The 14,271-nt window shown below is 55.7% G+C and overlaps 2 protein-coding genes across 4 annotated transcripts; both read right to left on the bottom strand.

Annotated features, from left to right (window-relative positions):
• Positions 1-1,614: 1,614 nt before the first annotated feature.
• TUSC2 (tumor suppressor 2, mitochondrial calcium regulator) lies at positions 1,615-4,529 on the bottom strand. The gene is made up of 3 exons (XM_034997126.1): positions 4,259-4,529; positions 3,028-3,148; positions 1,615-2,898 (listed from the first exon to the last, which is right to left on the bottom strand). Exons 1-3 carry the CDS (start codon positions 4,402-4,404, stop codon positions 2,833-2,835), a joined length of 333 nt encoding a protein of 110 aa, XP_034853017.1. The 5' UTR covers positions 4,405-4,529; the 3' UTR covers positions 1,615-2,832.
• An 879-nt stretch (positions 4,530-5,408) lies between these two features.
• RASSF1 (Ras association domain family member 1) lies at positions 5,409-14,248 on the bottom strand. 3 transcript variants are annotated; one of them, XM_034996723.1, is made up of 6 exons: positions 13,958-14,248; positions 11,950-12,056; positions 7,726-7,830; positions 7,255-7,552; positions 7,023-7,138; positions 5,409-6,359 (listed from the first exon to the last, which is right to left on the bottom strand). In XM_034996723.1, exons 1-6 carry the CDS (start codon positions 14,205-14,207, stop codon positions 6,213-6,215), a joined length of 1,023 nt encoding a protein of 340 aa, XP_034852614.1. In that variant the 5' UTR covers positions 14,208-14,248; the 3' UTR covers positions 5,409-6,212. The 3 variants fall into 3 exon arrangements, with proteins under 3 accessions (XP_034852614.1, XP_034852617.1, XP_034852616.1); XM_034996726.1 differs by lacking the exon at positions 11,950-12,056 and having other exon boundaries at positions 13,958-14,165; XM_034996725.1 differs by lacking the exons at positions 11,950-12,056; positions 13,958-14,248 and adding an exon at positions 11,233-11,561.
• Between the last annotated feature and the right edge of the window lie 23 nt (positions 14,249-14,271).

The raw sequence follows: 14,271 nt of genomic DNA, 5'->3' as shown, positions 1-14,271 counted from the left end.
AAATGTGACAGAGTGGACAATGTGTTGATGTGTGTGACTGCAGGGTCGGGGGATGGAACAGGGGCTGGGAGGGGTCTATAGGCCTCCAGCTCTTCTGCTGGAGGACATTCCTAGGTGAACTTCACCAAGACACTGCAGAGTAGGGAGCTCATAACTGGAATGAGAAAAGGGCTGTGTTTCCATGGGAAGGGGGTGCCCATAACAGGACTGGCCCCAGGGAGAGCTGCAGCAGAGTCCCAGCAGACTGTTCCAGAGAGTTGGACAAGTCTGCACACCCTCAAATCACCCTGAGCCTACCCCATTCACCCTACTGGCCCACCTCCCTGATGCCCGGGGCCTTTCTCCTAACAAGGCTGTGGAAGACTGGGCAACTAGGGGAACTGGGTACACACCCTAGAGTCTGTCCCTGAGGACCAAGGAGTCCAGGACATGGCAAGGGAGGGTGTGTTCCCATACCACTGTGCTGGCTCCATAAGGGACACAAGCCTTGGAAACTGCAGGGGGTGGGGGCCCCTGGGGAAACAAAGGCCAGACCAGACAGTCCCAGGGCAGGGACACTTCCTCAGGCAGCCATTAGGAAGGAAATGAACACAGCCCAGTGGAAGGGAGTGGAAGAGCACTGCCCTGACCCCCATTGTTTCCAGCTTTGGGGTCAGCTGGGGCAGGCTGAACGCAGGGAGTTCCCCCACGCTGGGACTGTGGTGACGGGAGATGGGATGCCATCTGGCATGGCAGAACCCTGGCCCTGCGGCAGTAAGGGGGAGAACGGAGGATGACACGGCTTTATGTCTGGCATCTTTTCAGGAAAGTGGGAAGGTGCCCAAAGAAGAACTACAAAGGCTGCACAGGATGATCCTGCTCCGGATGTGACAAATTTAAGCCTCCGAAAGACTGGCAGGCCAACTCCCCAGACCCAGAAGCCTGTGTCCCTGAACTCCCTCTTCCCTAACTGGAAGTTGGGCTGATGGCCAAGGGCCAAGCCTAGTAGGGAACAAGCCTTCTAGAAGGGCCTGAAAAGGGTAGGCTGAATGTACACAGGGGGCAGCTGGAGGTGAGAACACAGGGCCAGCAGGGAACAGGTGGGTGAGTTCTGCCTGATGGAACAGAAGCCCCAAACCCACTCTCCTGGTGGTACCCACAGGCACTCCTGGGAGGAAGCAGGTGGGTTTGGGCTACATAGCCTGGCAGTAGGCCAAAAGCATGGTGGCACCCATCTGATTGCTGTCCACTTAAGATGGGTCTTGGAGGTCCATGGGGTTCATGTTGTGACCTCCTGTGGGGTCAGCTCACATGGCTGGGGGCATGACAGCTGTTCCAGAACTACCTGAGGTCATGCTCTCACCTCAGGTCAGGCAGATGGGGCCAATCCCTAGTGAAGCACCCCAAAGGCTTCCAATTCCATGGGTCCCCACCTATTAGACACAAGAGAGGAGTGGCCTTCCATTCTGAGGGGCCCTGCAGTGAGGGCTGTGTGAATACACTGCCACCTGCTGGTCACAGCTGGGATGGCCACAAGCTGGGCTCAGGCTTACTCCGAGTCTTGATGATAAAGATGGGAGCCATCAGAGTGGCCCAGTCTAGACCTTGGATGTCACAGCAAATGCCACTCTTGTATGCAGGGTCTACAAATAATTTTATTGGAACTAAACAAATAACACAACAGCCTTCTTAGATTGGGGGCTGCCCTTCCCAAGCCATTTCCCATACTCTTAAAAGCACAGAGCTTGCACAGTAAGGAATTAAAAAAAAAAAGTCATTTTGATGTAGAAATCAGACTCTGTCCCAACATCATGGACTATACTATTTACAGGCTTTCACATTTTAAGTATTCCTTTATGGTTGATCTCTCCTTCCTGTCTCTACCCAGGGGCTCCAGTACCTTCCATTGACTGATCCTGGGGGATGAGTATACTGTAGGGAAAGGGGTGGTGGGCTCCTCACAGCTATTGGCACCAGCCCTAGGGGTGCTGTCCCTCACCAAAGGGTGGCAGATGGTCTCCTCCCTATGGCAGGGGTGTTGGGGGGGGCAGGGGAGCTGGTACAAAGGCAAGGAGGATTAGACAAAGTAGGTGGGTTGGGGCAACTCCCCATAGGCACAGGCATCATAGCCCTTCCTGATCCCATCTTATGCCCTCTCAACTGGGGGTGTGTGTGTGGGGCAACAAGTAGTTGCAGTGGGGAGGGATCAGTCCAGCCCTGGGTGGAGGGAGAATCCTCCCACACCAGTCCCATCTCCTATTAACAGCCAGAAAACTGTCCATCCATCTGGGAGTGGGAACAGATGAGCAGGTAGGCAGGAAGAATCAGGCTTGCACTGCCCCCCACCTCTGTCCAACACAGGAGGAATCGAGGTAGCAAACGGCTGAAATGCTCCAACAAGGGGGTAAGGGAAATGAGGGAAAGGAAGTTCCCACTTGCATACAGTTCCCACAGCCCAGGGGCTGGAAGAAGGCAGACCTTGCTTGTAAAGTGCTGTAGCCCCTAGCAGGGCTGGGCCCTACACAAGCTTGGAAGAAAGCAGGCTAGGCAAGGGTGCAGGAACCAGGCATTCCTGACCAGCATATGCCCTGCCATGCTCCTTGTAGGGATTGCTGGGGAAAGTGGGCTGGTAACTCTGCCATTAGCCCTCGCCAGCCACCAGCCACCTCGTCCACATATAAACCAACACCCAACCAACATTGCAGGACTGCCCTGCTCACAGCTGAAGTTTCCAGGCCAATGCAGTTTATTCAGGGTTGTGGCCCCAGCTTAGATTCCTTAATGGAAGCCACACCTTGAGCCTGGGGGTTTCTTGCTGGGGTAGGGAGTGCTTATGCCTGCCACTCCCCAGGCTCACACCTCATAGAGGATCACAGGAAAATCCACGTGGATGCGGGGAGGATCCAGCTTCACGATGCCCTGCCATGGAAACACAAGCTAGTGAGGGCCAGCTCCTCCCCCAAGAGCCCCCACCATGACAGCAGACCACATGTGGGTCTACCTCCACACACTCAACATACACCCTATGACCACTGCCTGGCCCCTCACCTGAGGAATCAGGTTCTTATGCACCCGCCTCAGCTTGGCCCGCTTCTGCCCGTTCTTGGTGACGATTGTCTCCTCGTAGAACTCGTGAGCCAGATCCCCATCCTCATCATAGAACATGGAGCTGTGTGGAGAGAGAGGGAACGGGCTGGGCTGGAGCCCCACACCCGGTCATGGCAAATAACCAGACTACAGGGAAGTGTGCCCACCTCCAAATGGGGAGGAACAACCTTGGTGGGAGGGAGAGAGGATAATATGCCTGAAGAATCCCTTGTTTAGGGCTTGGGGTCTACTAGAAGCAAGTGGGGAGTGGGATGGTAGCCAGCGCTACTCTCTCAGTCTCCAAGAAGAGAGATCATATCAGAGCACATTGTCACGGCAGCCAACTTCAGTTCTCATCACTGGTGTGTTCAGCAAAAGTAGCCATTCCAACATCAGGTCCTTGCCTTCACCCAAGACTTCTAGAGTGGGCAGCATGATGGCCTGGGCATGTGTCTCACTCCAGAAGATGCTGCTGGCCCTGAGCCAACCTGAGATGGCAGATGCCTGAGCTAGGAGGGAGCCTGAAGAGAAAAAGGTTGACTCCTCCCCACCCACCCCAGGTGGCTGGTGTAGCCAAACTACCACTGTTGGGTCTCCCGTGTATCTACAGCCAAATCTCCAGTATCACCTGAGTACCATTTCCCTGGGCCCACCAGGGGCAGGCCAATAGTGCTCCTGTCTGGACCCGTGGAAAGAGAGGGGAGGTCAGGGCTCCAGATCTGCAGAACATACCTGGGTGAGGGTCTTTTTTTACCCAGGTTCCATCCTCAACACTAGGGCCCAGTCCTACTTTCCTGGCTACTACCCTCAGAGGTCCAACCCCATCACGGTGGGGAACGGAAACAGCCAAAACAGGATTAATTCTTCCCTCAGAAGAACTGGGGGAGAGGGAGGCTAAGAGCCTTCAACTTTCATGCTGGGCAGGAAGGGATGAAAGAAAGAAATCCTGAAGTCGCAGGGAGGCTCTCTGTCAGCTTTACCGTGCAGAGGGCCTGCCCATGGACAAGCCTCAGGCCCACTCTTCCCCTAGGGGGGCCTTCAAAGCAGCCAGGTCGTCAAGACCGACTGCTCTGCTTTCCCCACCCCTTGCTCCCACGGGGGCCCGAAACATGGGACTCCTCCTCGAGCTCCCTGTAACGCGCGGAGCCCTGCCGCCCGCCTGTTCTCCCCGGGGCGGAATCCGCGCCCTTACCCGCGGCGCGTGAATACGAAGGGGGGCACGACTCGGCCTCGCGGCCGCACCAAAGCTTGCTCAGCGACTGCCGACTCCGGGCCTCCGCCCCCCGTCGCCGAGGCGAAGGGCCACAGGCCCCGAGCTTTGGAGCCGCTGGCGCCCATGTCAGGGCCGCCGGCGCATGGCGAGCCCCGCGACCGCTTTGCTCTCACAGGGCCGCCGGCGCCGCCATGCCCTGCCTCGGCCTCCGCTCGCAGGTGCCGCCGCCGCCGCCGCCGCCGCCGCCGCCGCCGCCTTCCGCAGGCTCCGCTGTCTCCACGGAAACCTCACTTCCGCTTCCGCATGCTGCTCACGATGCCTTCTCTGATTGGCTGCTTCTCTCGTCGGTCCGCGGGGCGGGACCAATAGCCGCTGTCAGAAGCTAGGCATCCCAGCAGGCACCGCGAAACGTCAGGTCCCAGCAGGCCAGGCTCTCCCCAGCTGGGACAGCTCCCACCCAGTGAAGTGGATGTCCTGCTTTCTTCATGTGTGGCGTCTCCGACGTCCCCGACCCCGAGAGGTCAGGTCCAGCGGGCCTGCCCAACCACCAGCCTCCCCGCAACCAGCACTTTAGGGCTGCCCCAGGCCAGGCCGCGCATTGCCCACCTGGCCTTATTTTATTCCCACACAGTTTCTGCGATCACCACTGTTGCATGTAGAGGAGAAACCAAACCTAAGGATAATGAACTAATTGGCCAAATGTATAGCTACGTTCAGTCTGAAGAACTTTGGATTCAGTGTTCTTTCCAAACCCAGTAGAAGGCATACTTCATGAAGGCCAAGAATTTAACAGCTAGACCTTCGATGCCATGAGCAGTGTCTGGTCGTGGTCCACAGTAGTAGCTCAGTAAATATTTGGTGAAAACGCCTCTCACAGCTTGGGGTGTGTGTGTGTGTGTGTGTTGGGAGGGGTGTGGGTTCCCTAAATTCTAGCTTATATTCTTGCCTGTACCACGACCTGAGACCCCATGGTGCTGCATGATGACAGTACATATTTGTACCCCACATGCTTCACAAACTGGTCACATGGTGACTTTTAAAAGGTGCTCTGTGAGCCTGTCCATCACCCTTGGCAGCCACTGGCATGAGGGCAACTTCAGTTGAGGGCCCATAATAAAGACTTCAAAAGCAGAATTTTTAAATCTTTATTCAGCCAATTCTCTCAGGCCCCAGGCCCTGATGATGACTGTCACCCCCACCCCCTTCCCCACAGGAGGCATGCAGCTGAGGCCACGAAATATATCATACATTCGCACACATCATCAAAAATAACTGAGGGAAAGACCCTCGCTTTGATTGGCAAAGAAGGCACAGACCTGACCAGTGCCCACACTCACACAGACCCTGGCCTAGGGACATCCTCCTTGGAGGAGGCACTGAGGCACTGTTGCTGCAACATGAGCCAACATTCCCTGACCCCAGTGTGTGTGAGGAGTCAGAAGCCACTGTAGAGGGAAACCTAGACTCTTCCCCCACGCCTGCCTTATCTTGAACACCCGCCCTTGGCTCCGACTGTCCTGACACCCCATCTGAGACCCAAAACATATGACCTTTCCCCATAGAGGAGGGCCCTTATCCCTGCAAACATGACCCTATTCTGTTTGTGGGGTCTCCCAAGATTCTGGTATCTGAGACACGAATTAAGGAGACTTAATTCTGCTCTATCCCTGCTGCAAGCCTGGAGCAGCTTCCTGGGGCAACCCTGGCCCACCATGACCCACTACACGAAGGGCAGAAGGGTGCAGAGCCATGCTCTGCTACACCTACGGGTGGACACAGGGGGCCAGCTCCTTTGCTGTCTCTGGGCTCATTCCTCCAGTAAGAGACGACCTCCATGCACACTCATTCTTCAGGCCACATGGGCCCTGTCACACTCACACGGCACGCCCTCGGCGCTGCCTACTCTCCTCCTTTCCCCCGGGGGTACAAGAGGTCACCCCAGGGGGCAGGCGTGCAGGGCCTCCTGGATCTTCTGACGGCAATAGGAGTACTTTTGCAGGATCTGGCGGAGGTGTTCCTCTTCCTCCCGCTGCAGGATGCGCAGGAAGTTGTGTAGCTCAGGCAGGCTGAAGGCATGCCACTGCAGGGGGAGAGGAGGGAAACAGGCTGCAACAGGCATGGCCAAACCAGCAGGCCCTGCCAGCGAAGAGCAGCAGTCACGTCACACAGCTAGGATGGGGCTTTCTAATGTTAGGTTCTTGCCTGAATGGCCCGTGCTAGGATTCTTGACAATAGTCTGTATAGAAGATGGGCCCCATAAAGTAGGGCAGTCACCTCGAAGACAGGCAACCAAACCAGATGTTCCCCAGTTACCTGTGGACAGGTTATGCCCACACTCTGAGTTTAACACTACTCCACAGACCCAATACTTTGAAGTCAGAAAGCTTCTAGGTAAAAAGTCATAATGGTTGAACGGGAGCCTGCCTGACAGTGTGGGCCCATCTGTGTGCTTTGATCTGGCTTAGAATCACCATACTATCAGATGGATTCCTGCATCTCCTGAGGAATTTCCACAACAGAAAAGAGTAGACCACCAAGACAATTCTGGGCATCTTGGGACAGGCCCATGACCTTGGCCTGAGTGGCCTGGAAGGCTTCACTGTAGCTACAAGATTCACATACTCCTGAAGAGGCTTTGCAGGGCTTTTTCTCCGGCCCTATTCCTCCTTCCAACTTTACTGCAGCTGTGACCCACTAGCCTTACCCAGTAACAACCAAGAAGCAAAAGAGGGCGTGTACTCACATTCACCTCCCCAGAGTCATTCTCCTTGAGGACAAAGCTTAGGGCCTTCTCGCTAGGCCCTGCAAGGAGCCGCAGCCGCAGGGGCTGCTCATCATCCGACAGCTTCCGGAGGTACACTGAGGGCCAGGCAGGGAGAAGAAAGTATTTGATTAGAGTCAGGCCCAGCCCACTTAGCTCCTTACACATGGAGCATGCATATATACCCTCATACGTGGTGGGGTGGGAAGCCCACCTTGGCCATGGCGTTCAGCCCGCTCAAAGAGGGCAAACTTGCGGGCGTCATCCACCACCAAGAATTTGCGAAGTAGGGCCTCAATGACCTCACGTGCCCGCGTGCGTGACAACACATGCAGGTGCTTGACAGCATCCTTGGGCAGGTAGAAGGAGGTACGGCGCCTCACAGCAGTGCCCCGCCCTGGGCCCCGCCTTGCATCCTGCAAGGAGGGTGGCTTCTTGCTGGAGGGCACTGAGACAGGGCGCACCAGCTTCAGTTGAACCTTGATGAAGCCTGTGTAGGAGCCATCCTTGTTCTGAAGAGGAGAAACCAAACCATGACTACGTTCCAGGTAAGATGGAACAGATTTGGACACCGCTAGTCTACTTGGGGCTAGGCTAGGTGTAAATAAATCACTGCTTAGGCCCACCTAAGAATACCTCAGCTGTAGCCTCTCCCCACACCCCTTTCCCCAGGCTGTCAACTCACCAGGCTCATGAAGAGGTTGCTGTTGATCTGGCTATTGTACTCCTTGATCTTCTGTTCAACCTCAGCCTGAGAAAGGTCAGGTGTCTCCCACTCCACAGGTTCGTCCTGAAAGATGGGCCAGCATGGACATAGGGTCCTAAAAGAACCCATCCCACTGCAATGCATGTCACAGACGGGGAGGTGAGTTTGGGTGGGCCAATTTGAAAAACAGCCTCTGGGGCAGCCTTTGGGAACTGCCTACAAAGCTTGAGTCCTGATGAGAAGAACCCACCATTGCTCCTGGTTTTGCATGCAATGGATGGGCACAGCAAAGGCAGAGTCATCTGGCTTCTTTATGCTGCCTACATGGGGCCTCCTCAGCACTGGGTGAAGCCCTAAAGATACCTTAAAACCAAAACAACTGAAGATACAAGGCCAGGGGCCAGGAAAAGATGTGGGATTCTTATTGACAGTAAAAGCACCTTTCAACTGCACATCCTGATTCCAGCACCCTAGTTAGGTGGGGTCAGGGGTGTCCTGGAGAAGGGGGACCACTCTGCCAGTCTGCCCCGGCAAAGGGCCATGACCACAGGGTAAGAGGTGTGGCACTGGTGCACACCAGGAGCCCAGCCAGCTATGGGTATGAGGGTAAGGGCAACCTCTACAATGTTAACACCCTCTGGTGAGGGATTTGGGGCCAGCCCTGTATGTCTCACACGTAGGGAGGAAACCACTGTGACATGCCATTTGATCTTGACCCAAGCTGTACAAAAGGCAGCTTCAGGCCAGGCTCCAATCTGCCTCCTGGTAGAGCCGGTCCCACAAGTGCCAAGCAGGTAGGATTCTGCACTTCCTCCCTCCTATCTGGAGGTTTAGCCCAAAGATTTTTTGCTCTACCATTCAGCCCATCCCCCGCTCCTCCAGGGGCTGGATTCTTGTCGGAAGGGTGGAGTATGGACCAGGGCAGCTGAGGCTCTGAATTAACATTTTTCTGTCAAACTCCCTGGTTCCATTGCATCAGCCTTACTTCCTGTTGACGTCAGGCCCTGGTTGGAATGGGAGTGTCACAGACACAGCTGAGATCACTGCTGACCAACGCTTTGTCCCAGGAGAATTCTTACCAGCTGGTCCCCTGCAGAATAATCTGTGTCCAGCCCTGAGCCCAGGAGAGGCAGGCTTCTCCCTGATTGCTGCCTTGGAGCCCCTAAGCTTAAACAATCTGATGGGGATGAATAAGGAGGACAGATGAGAGGGTAGGGTGCTCTTCACCTAGACAGCTTTTTAGCAGTATGCTCTTTACCTAGAATCTGCTAGTAAGTATGTGGCACTGAAGACTGAGGTTGGGGCCTCACAGGGAAAAGGTATTGGGGGAGGTGTGGGAACTGAAGCCTATTTGCTCCCCCAAGTTTCAAAAAAATCTCCTGGAGGAGAGCACTAAGAAGTGAAAACTCCAGCAGAAATCTTTCTGGCGGCAGGGAGGAACCCTCCAAGAGTAGTAAAGAACAAATGTGTGGGCCCTGGGAAATGGGAGATCTGGCAGGTAAAATGAAGGCTGGGGCCTGGGAATAAGGGGTGGTTGTGTTGGAAGGAGTGACCTGATAGGAAGGAGGACCAGGATGGGAGTGCTACGGGGCAGGAGGAAAATTGAACAAACTCTAGTACCAGGGCAAGAAGGAAGAGAATTCTGTTTACAGAACGGTGGGCACAGAGATGGCACCAACTTATTTCCCTTCCTTGGATGGTTCTGAGCTCCAGCCTGAGGATGAGAACACTTGCTCCTTCCTCATCCCTTCCCTGGTCACCCAGGAGCCCTGGACTGGGGTGCAGTCATTTATGTTCCAGTCTCTTCCCCTCTCCAGGTGAACCTCCCTTGTGGTTTTTGTTGTTGTTTTTCTTTTTTATTCTTTTTTTTTTTTTTTTTTTTGCCTCCCTTAGTATCTTTACTCATAAAACAAGGGGCTGGACTGGAGGCACTGCACTGTCCTGCCAGGATTCTAAAAAAAAAAAAAGTTTTTTTCTGGAGGATTCCAACAGCCATCCCAGAGGTGTGCACAGCAGGACCATGGAATTTCCCTTCTCCTGAACTATAGTGACCCACCCTCCACTCTGCCACTGTCCATAGTGACTGATGGTTTTTATTTTACATACAATTGGGGACTCCCCTTCAATTGGTTAGTGTCTTGTGGTTTTCTCACTATTCCACAATGGAAAATGGCTCAAGCCTGAGGGACAGATAGTCCCAGGGATCCACACTCAAACCTTGCACCTAACTCTGGGCTGAACTTTTGAGTAAAATTTAATCTAAAGACTATAAAATTTTCATCTAAAGAATCACCCACGGGGCGCCTGGGTGGCTCAGTCATTAAGCGTCTGCCTTCGGCTCAGGTCATGGTCCCAGGGTCCTGGGATCGAGCCCGCATCGGGCTCCCTGCTCAGCGGGAAGCCTGCTTCTCCCTCTCCCGCTCCCCCTGCTTGTGTTCCCTCTCTCGCTGTGTCTCTCTCTCATATAAATAAATAAAATCTTTAAAAAAAAATAAAGAATCACCCACAAGTCCCTTTCCGTGGCTCATGTAAGGAATTCTGTCCCATTGCTGCAAGGTATTCTGAGCTTCACGGTCCCCCATCTCTCTTTCCTGATGCTCTGTCCAGGGTGCTCCCCTGAGGTGTACCAGCTCCAGAATAGTTACCTGAGCTTGGTGGTCACACTCATGGCACACAGCACAGAGGTGTCTGATAATGGGGACACCTAGGAGACTCAGAGAGGAACAGCTGCTCCAGCACCTCATCTTACAGTCCTGGATTAGTAACCCCTATCTCTCTTGACCCCTCCTCCGGGCTTTGTACAATCTAGCCTGCCTCACCTCCTGTGGATAAAATGCTCCTGTTTGCTTACAGTCCAGAACTAGGCTTCCTTCCCATCTATTCCTAAATACCCTTTCTACAGGTCCACACCGATTTTACTCTATGTGCTGCCGAAGCGACCACTACAGCCAGGTCCACTCCAGAACCCTCCACATTCCAGAAGCCGGCGGCAGACCAGGACTGGTAAGAAGCGGGGACTCAGCTGGCTCCGTCCAGGAGTGTATATGGAGGGGCCCGAACCTTCCTCCTAAACACACTTCCCAGTTCCCAGCGAGGACACCTCCCTTTCCACTTCCTTCCACCACCCCCACCCCCGTCCCCCCAGAGAGGAGGTGGGAGCGTCCGAACGCGGAAATCGAGGTGCTCGTCCAGACTGCGCAGTCGGCTTTAGTCATAGGTGGATAATGCCCGTCCCGGGTCTACCCCAAGCCACGTAGCTGCTTCTCCTGGTTCAACCGGTCTGTGACAGAGACAACAAGGCCTCGACCCCCGGCACCGAGGCGCTGAGAGCCCCGCACACGGTTCCGCGGGCTGGCCCCGGGCGGGTATGGAATCCCCACTGACGGACGAGCGGGACTGCCCACAAACTCGAGCCGGCAACTTAGCGGCAAGGGGCAGGATCCCAGCGACTGTCACCGGCCCGCCGCCCAAAATCCCGGCCCCCACCTGGTCCCGACGCGGCCTGCGCGCCAGTGAGGTACGCGCCGTGAAGTACTGCTCGAGCTCCGAGTCTGAGTCCTCCTGGCTGCAGTAGCCACTGCTTGTTGTGCTGCTCCAGGTCATCTCGAAAGAAGGCGTCCCCGCATCCGCCTCGCCCATCGCCGCGCCCGCCCGCCAGCTCCCGGAGTCCGGTGTGCCCGTAGGATCCAACCACCGCCCCAGGCGTGTGTGCGCCTGCGCGCGTGCGCCGGGATCGGAGTTCGCGCGGCAACCGTTAACACTGAAACGTAGACAGCCAGGATCTGGCTCCCGTCTCATTGGGGAGGAACTTCGAAGGGCGGTTCATACACGCCACTCCTCCAGGAATGACCTCATAGCCCAGGCAGCTCAGCTCGGCTCCGCCTCGCAGACCCCACCTCTCTCGGGGAACAAGTCGGAGCGTGTGCGCATGTGCACCAGCGTGGCTGCAAGACCGGATGCGGATGCGGGAAGGTGCGGAAATTGCGCGGGGGCGGAGCCTGGGCGATTCCGGGCAGTCCGCGCGGAGTCAGCATCCCCGGCACCCGTTCGAGCCCGCGCGCAGAATTAGGCTCTCTCTGTCGCGGGAAACCCGCTGTTAGAACGCTCATTGCGCGTAACGCCGGGCAGCCCTAAGCAACTCCTGCAATGTGGCCGGCTGGTCTGCGCGCCTTTTCCGTACGCTCCCCCCTGCCCCGCGCTCACCACGTTCGTGTCCAGCTCCAGCGCAGGTTCCCAGCCCAGGTCCCGGGGCCCGCAGCAGTCCAGGCAGACAAGCGCGCGGCAACGGTAGTGGCATGTGAACTTGCAATCTGCAGAGAGGCCTGGCCGTGAGGCGGAGGAGCCCCAGCTCCAGTTCAGAGAAGCATTCCGGGCATGGAAGAGAACCCAGGGGATGAAGGCCCTTGCCCGCCAGGCTCTGCATGACCGGCCTTATCTTAAGGTCTCGTTACCCCCCGCTGCTGCACAGCTTCTAGTGTTGATCCCCCGACGTCTGGAAACTGTCGGGAGGGCCTCAGGCGGTTAGGAATCCAGGCCTGTTGAACTGCTGGATCCCTAGCACCGAGCGCAGAACTTCCCCCTTCCGCATTGTCAACGCCCCCCTCCTCCAGTCTCCGCGCATTTACTTGAAGGGCAAAAAACCAAAAGCCTTTAACCTTTGTTCCCCTCCAGCTGTCATCTGTCTCTGCATCCCTCGCACCAAAACTTAATCAACATTCTTCTACATACAATCTAATTCCTCACCTTCACTCTCCCCTTTACCCATTCCAGTCAGGCTTGCCCCTCCCTCCAGGAAGCTGGTTAGGGTCCTCAGCAACCTGCGCACGGTCCAATGCCAGGTCCCTTCTCCATCCTCACCCCCTCAGCATCGTTTGATGCTTACTCCCCTTGGTTTCCAGAGCTCCCCACTACCCTGGTTTTCCTCCCGTTCCCTGCAGCTCCTGCTAAGTTCCTTTGGTTCTGTCTCAACTCCCAGATCTAATGGACAGAGTGTCTGAGGCTCAGTCCTGATCACTGCCCTGCTCTATGTACTCACCTATCCCAGATCCAAGGCTTCCATCGCTGACCTCCCTCCCCAGATCAAAGCCCATGTCAACCCAGTGTGGCCAAAGCAATTCTTCTTTCACCTCCCCGCTCCCCTCACCAGAGCTCCTCATCTCAGCAAAAATCGCTACTCTCCCAGTTTGAGGTAAAAAAAATAAAAAAATAAAAATCCCAAATCACTCTTGATTCCTCTCTTCTATTTGCTTCTCACACACACCCAAATTGTCCTGTATTTCATCTCTATGTCCCTTTATTTCTTCTTGGGAACACTGCAGTGTCCCAGACCTTCTCATGGTTGGTAGTCTGTCACAACCCTGGTGTTCAGGACAGACTCTTGTACTGGATGAGAGGGTCTCCATGCCTACACAGGCCTGGGACACCTTCTCTAAATCCCTAAATGGGCCAGAGCAGTTATTTTCAACTGCTCTCAATTCCAGGTTGTCTACTGGAATGATTTTTTTTTTTCTTCCAGTTACTGATACACTCCCAGTAATTGATTCAACACGTCTGAAGTCCAGGCATAGGGGTTTGGAGAGCTGTAAAATCCCAACTGATTCTAGCTGGTGTATATAGCCCCTGGGGCAGCAACCTCTGCTTGCTGGTGATTCCTGGGAAGGCAGGACCACCACTGGTGTGTGGCTGTGTTTCATGTTTTAGCACCTGGTTGGCTGGGCCTGCAATAGGTATTTGCTCAACAAAACTCCCGCTTGCAGAGGGCCCACCCAAGGTACTTTTCCTCTGCCCCCCTCCCATAGGAGGGGAAAACTCCCCTCATCCCAGAGATTCTGGAGGGGGACACAGTGAATGAATCTTTGGGAAGGGGTGAGCCTGGGAACAGGGACTTCTAGAGATTGGTCGAAACAAAGCCTTTCTCAAGAAGAGCCAAGAAACTTCAAAAGATAAAAAGCTTGAAATCAGCACGTTATTCATAGTTATTCATAGGCAGCCGCCTCTGCGCACCTGTGCCCCTGATGCAGGTGGAATAGGACAAGGATATACACCATCTATCTGCCTGCACTCTCGTACACGATGGGGCAAAGGTAATGGACCTGGCCCGCGGGAACCGACCCTGCCGACCGACCCCCTCCTTTGCGACTTGACACGCAGCGAGGGCGCTGCCTCTTGGCCGCCCGTTTCGCTCTCGCCAGCGTGCGGGGCTGCTACTCACGCGCGCACTGCAGGCCCTTGCGCACGACGCCCCAGATGAACTCGCCGCAGAGGTCGCACCACGTGTGCGTGGCGGGCCCCGCGGGCTGGAAGTGGTGGCCGCGGCCCGCGACCAGCTGCCGTGCCGGATTGCGCGCGGTGCCGGGCGCGATGCGCAGCGCGTTTGCGCGCTCCAGCCGGGTGCGGCTCGGGCCGGAGCGCCGCGCGGGTTCCAGTTCCCTCAGTTCAATGAGCTCAGGTTCCGTGGACATGGCCGGGTCGGGCCCGGACTCCCGCGGGCTCTGGGCGCGAGCGAGCGCGGGGCGGGCGGGGCCG

Source organism: Mirounga leonina, unplaced genomic scaffold, assembly GCF_011800145.1.
Source record: "Mirounga leonina isolate KUSES-001 unplaced genomic scaffold, KU_Mleo_1.0 Mir_94, whole genome shotgun sequence".
NCBI lineage: Eukaryota > Metazoa > Chordata > Mammalia > Carnivora > Phocidae > Mirounga > Mirounga leonina.
The sequence above is the reverse complement of the archived record's forward strand: the minus strand, read 5'-3'. Positions and strand labels throughout refer to the sequence as shown.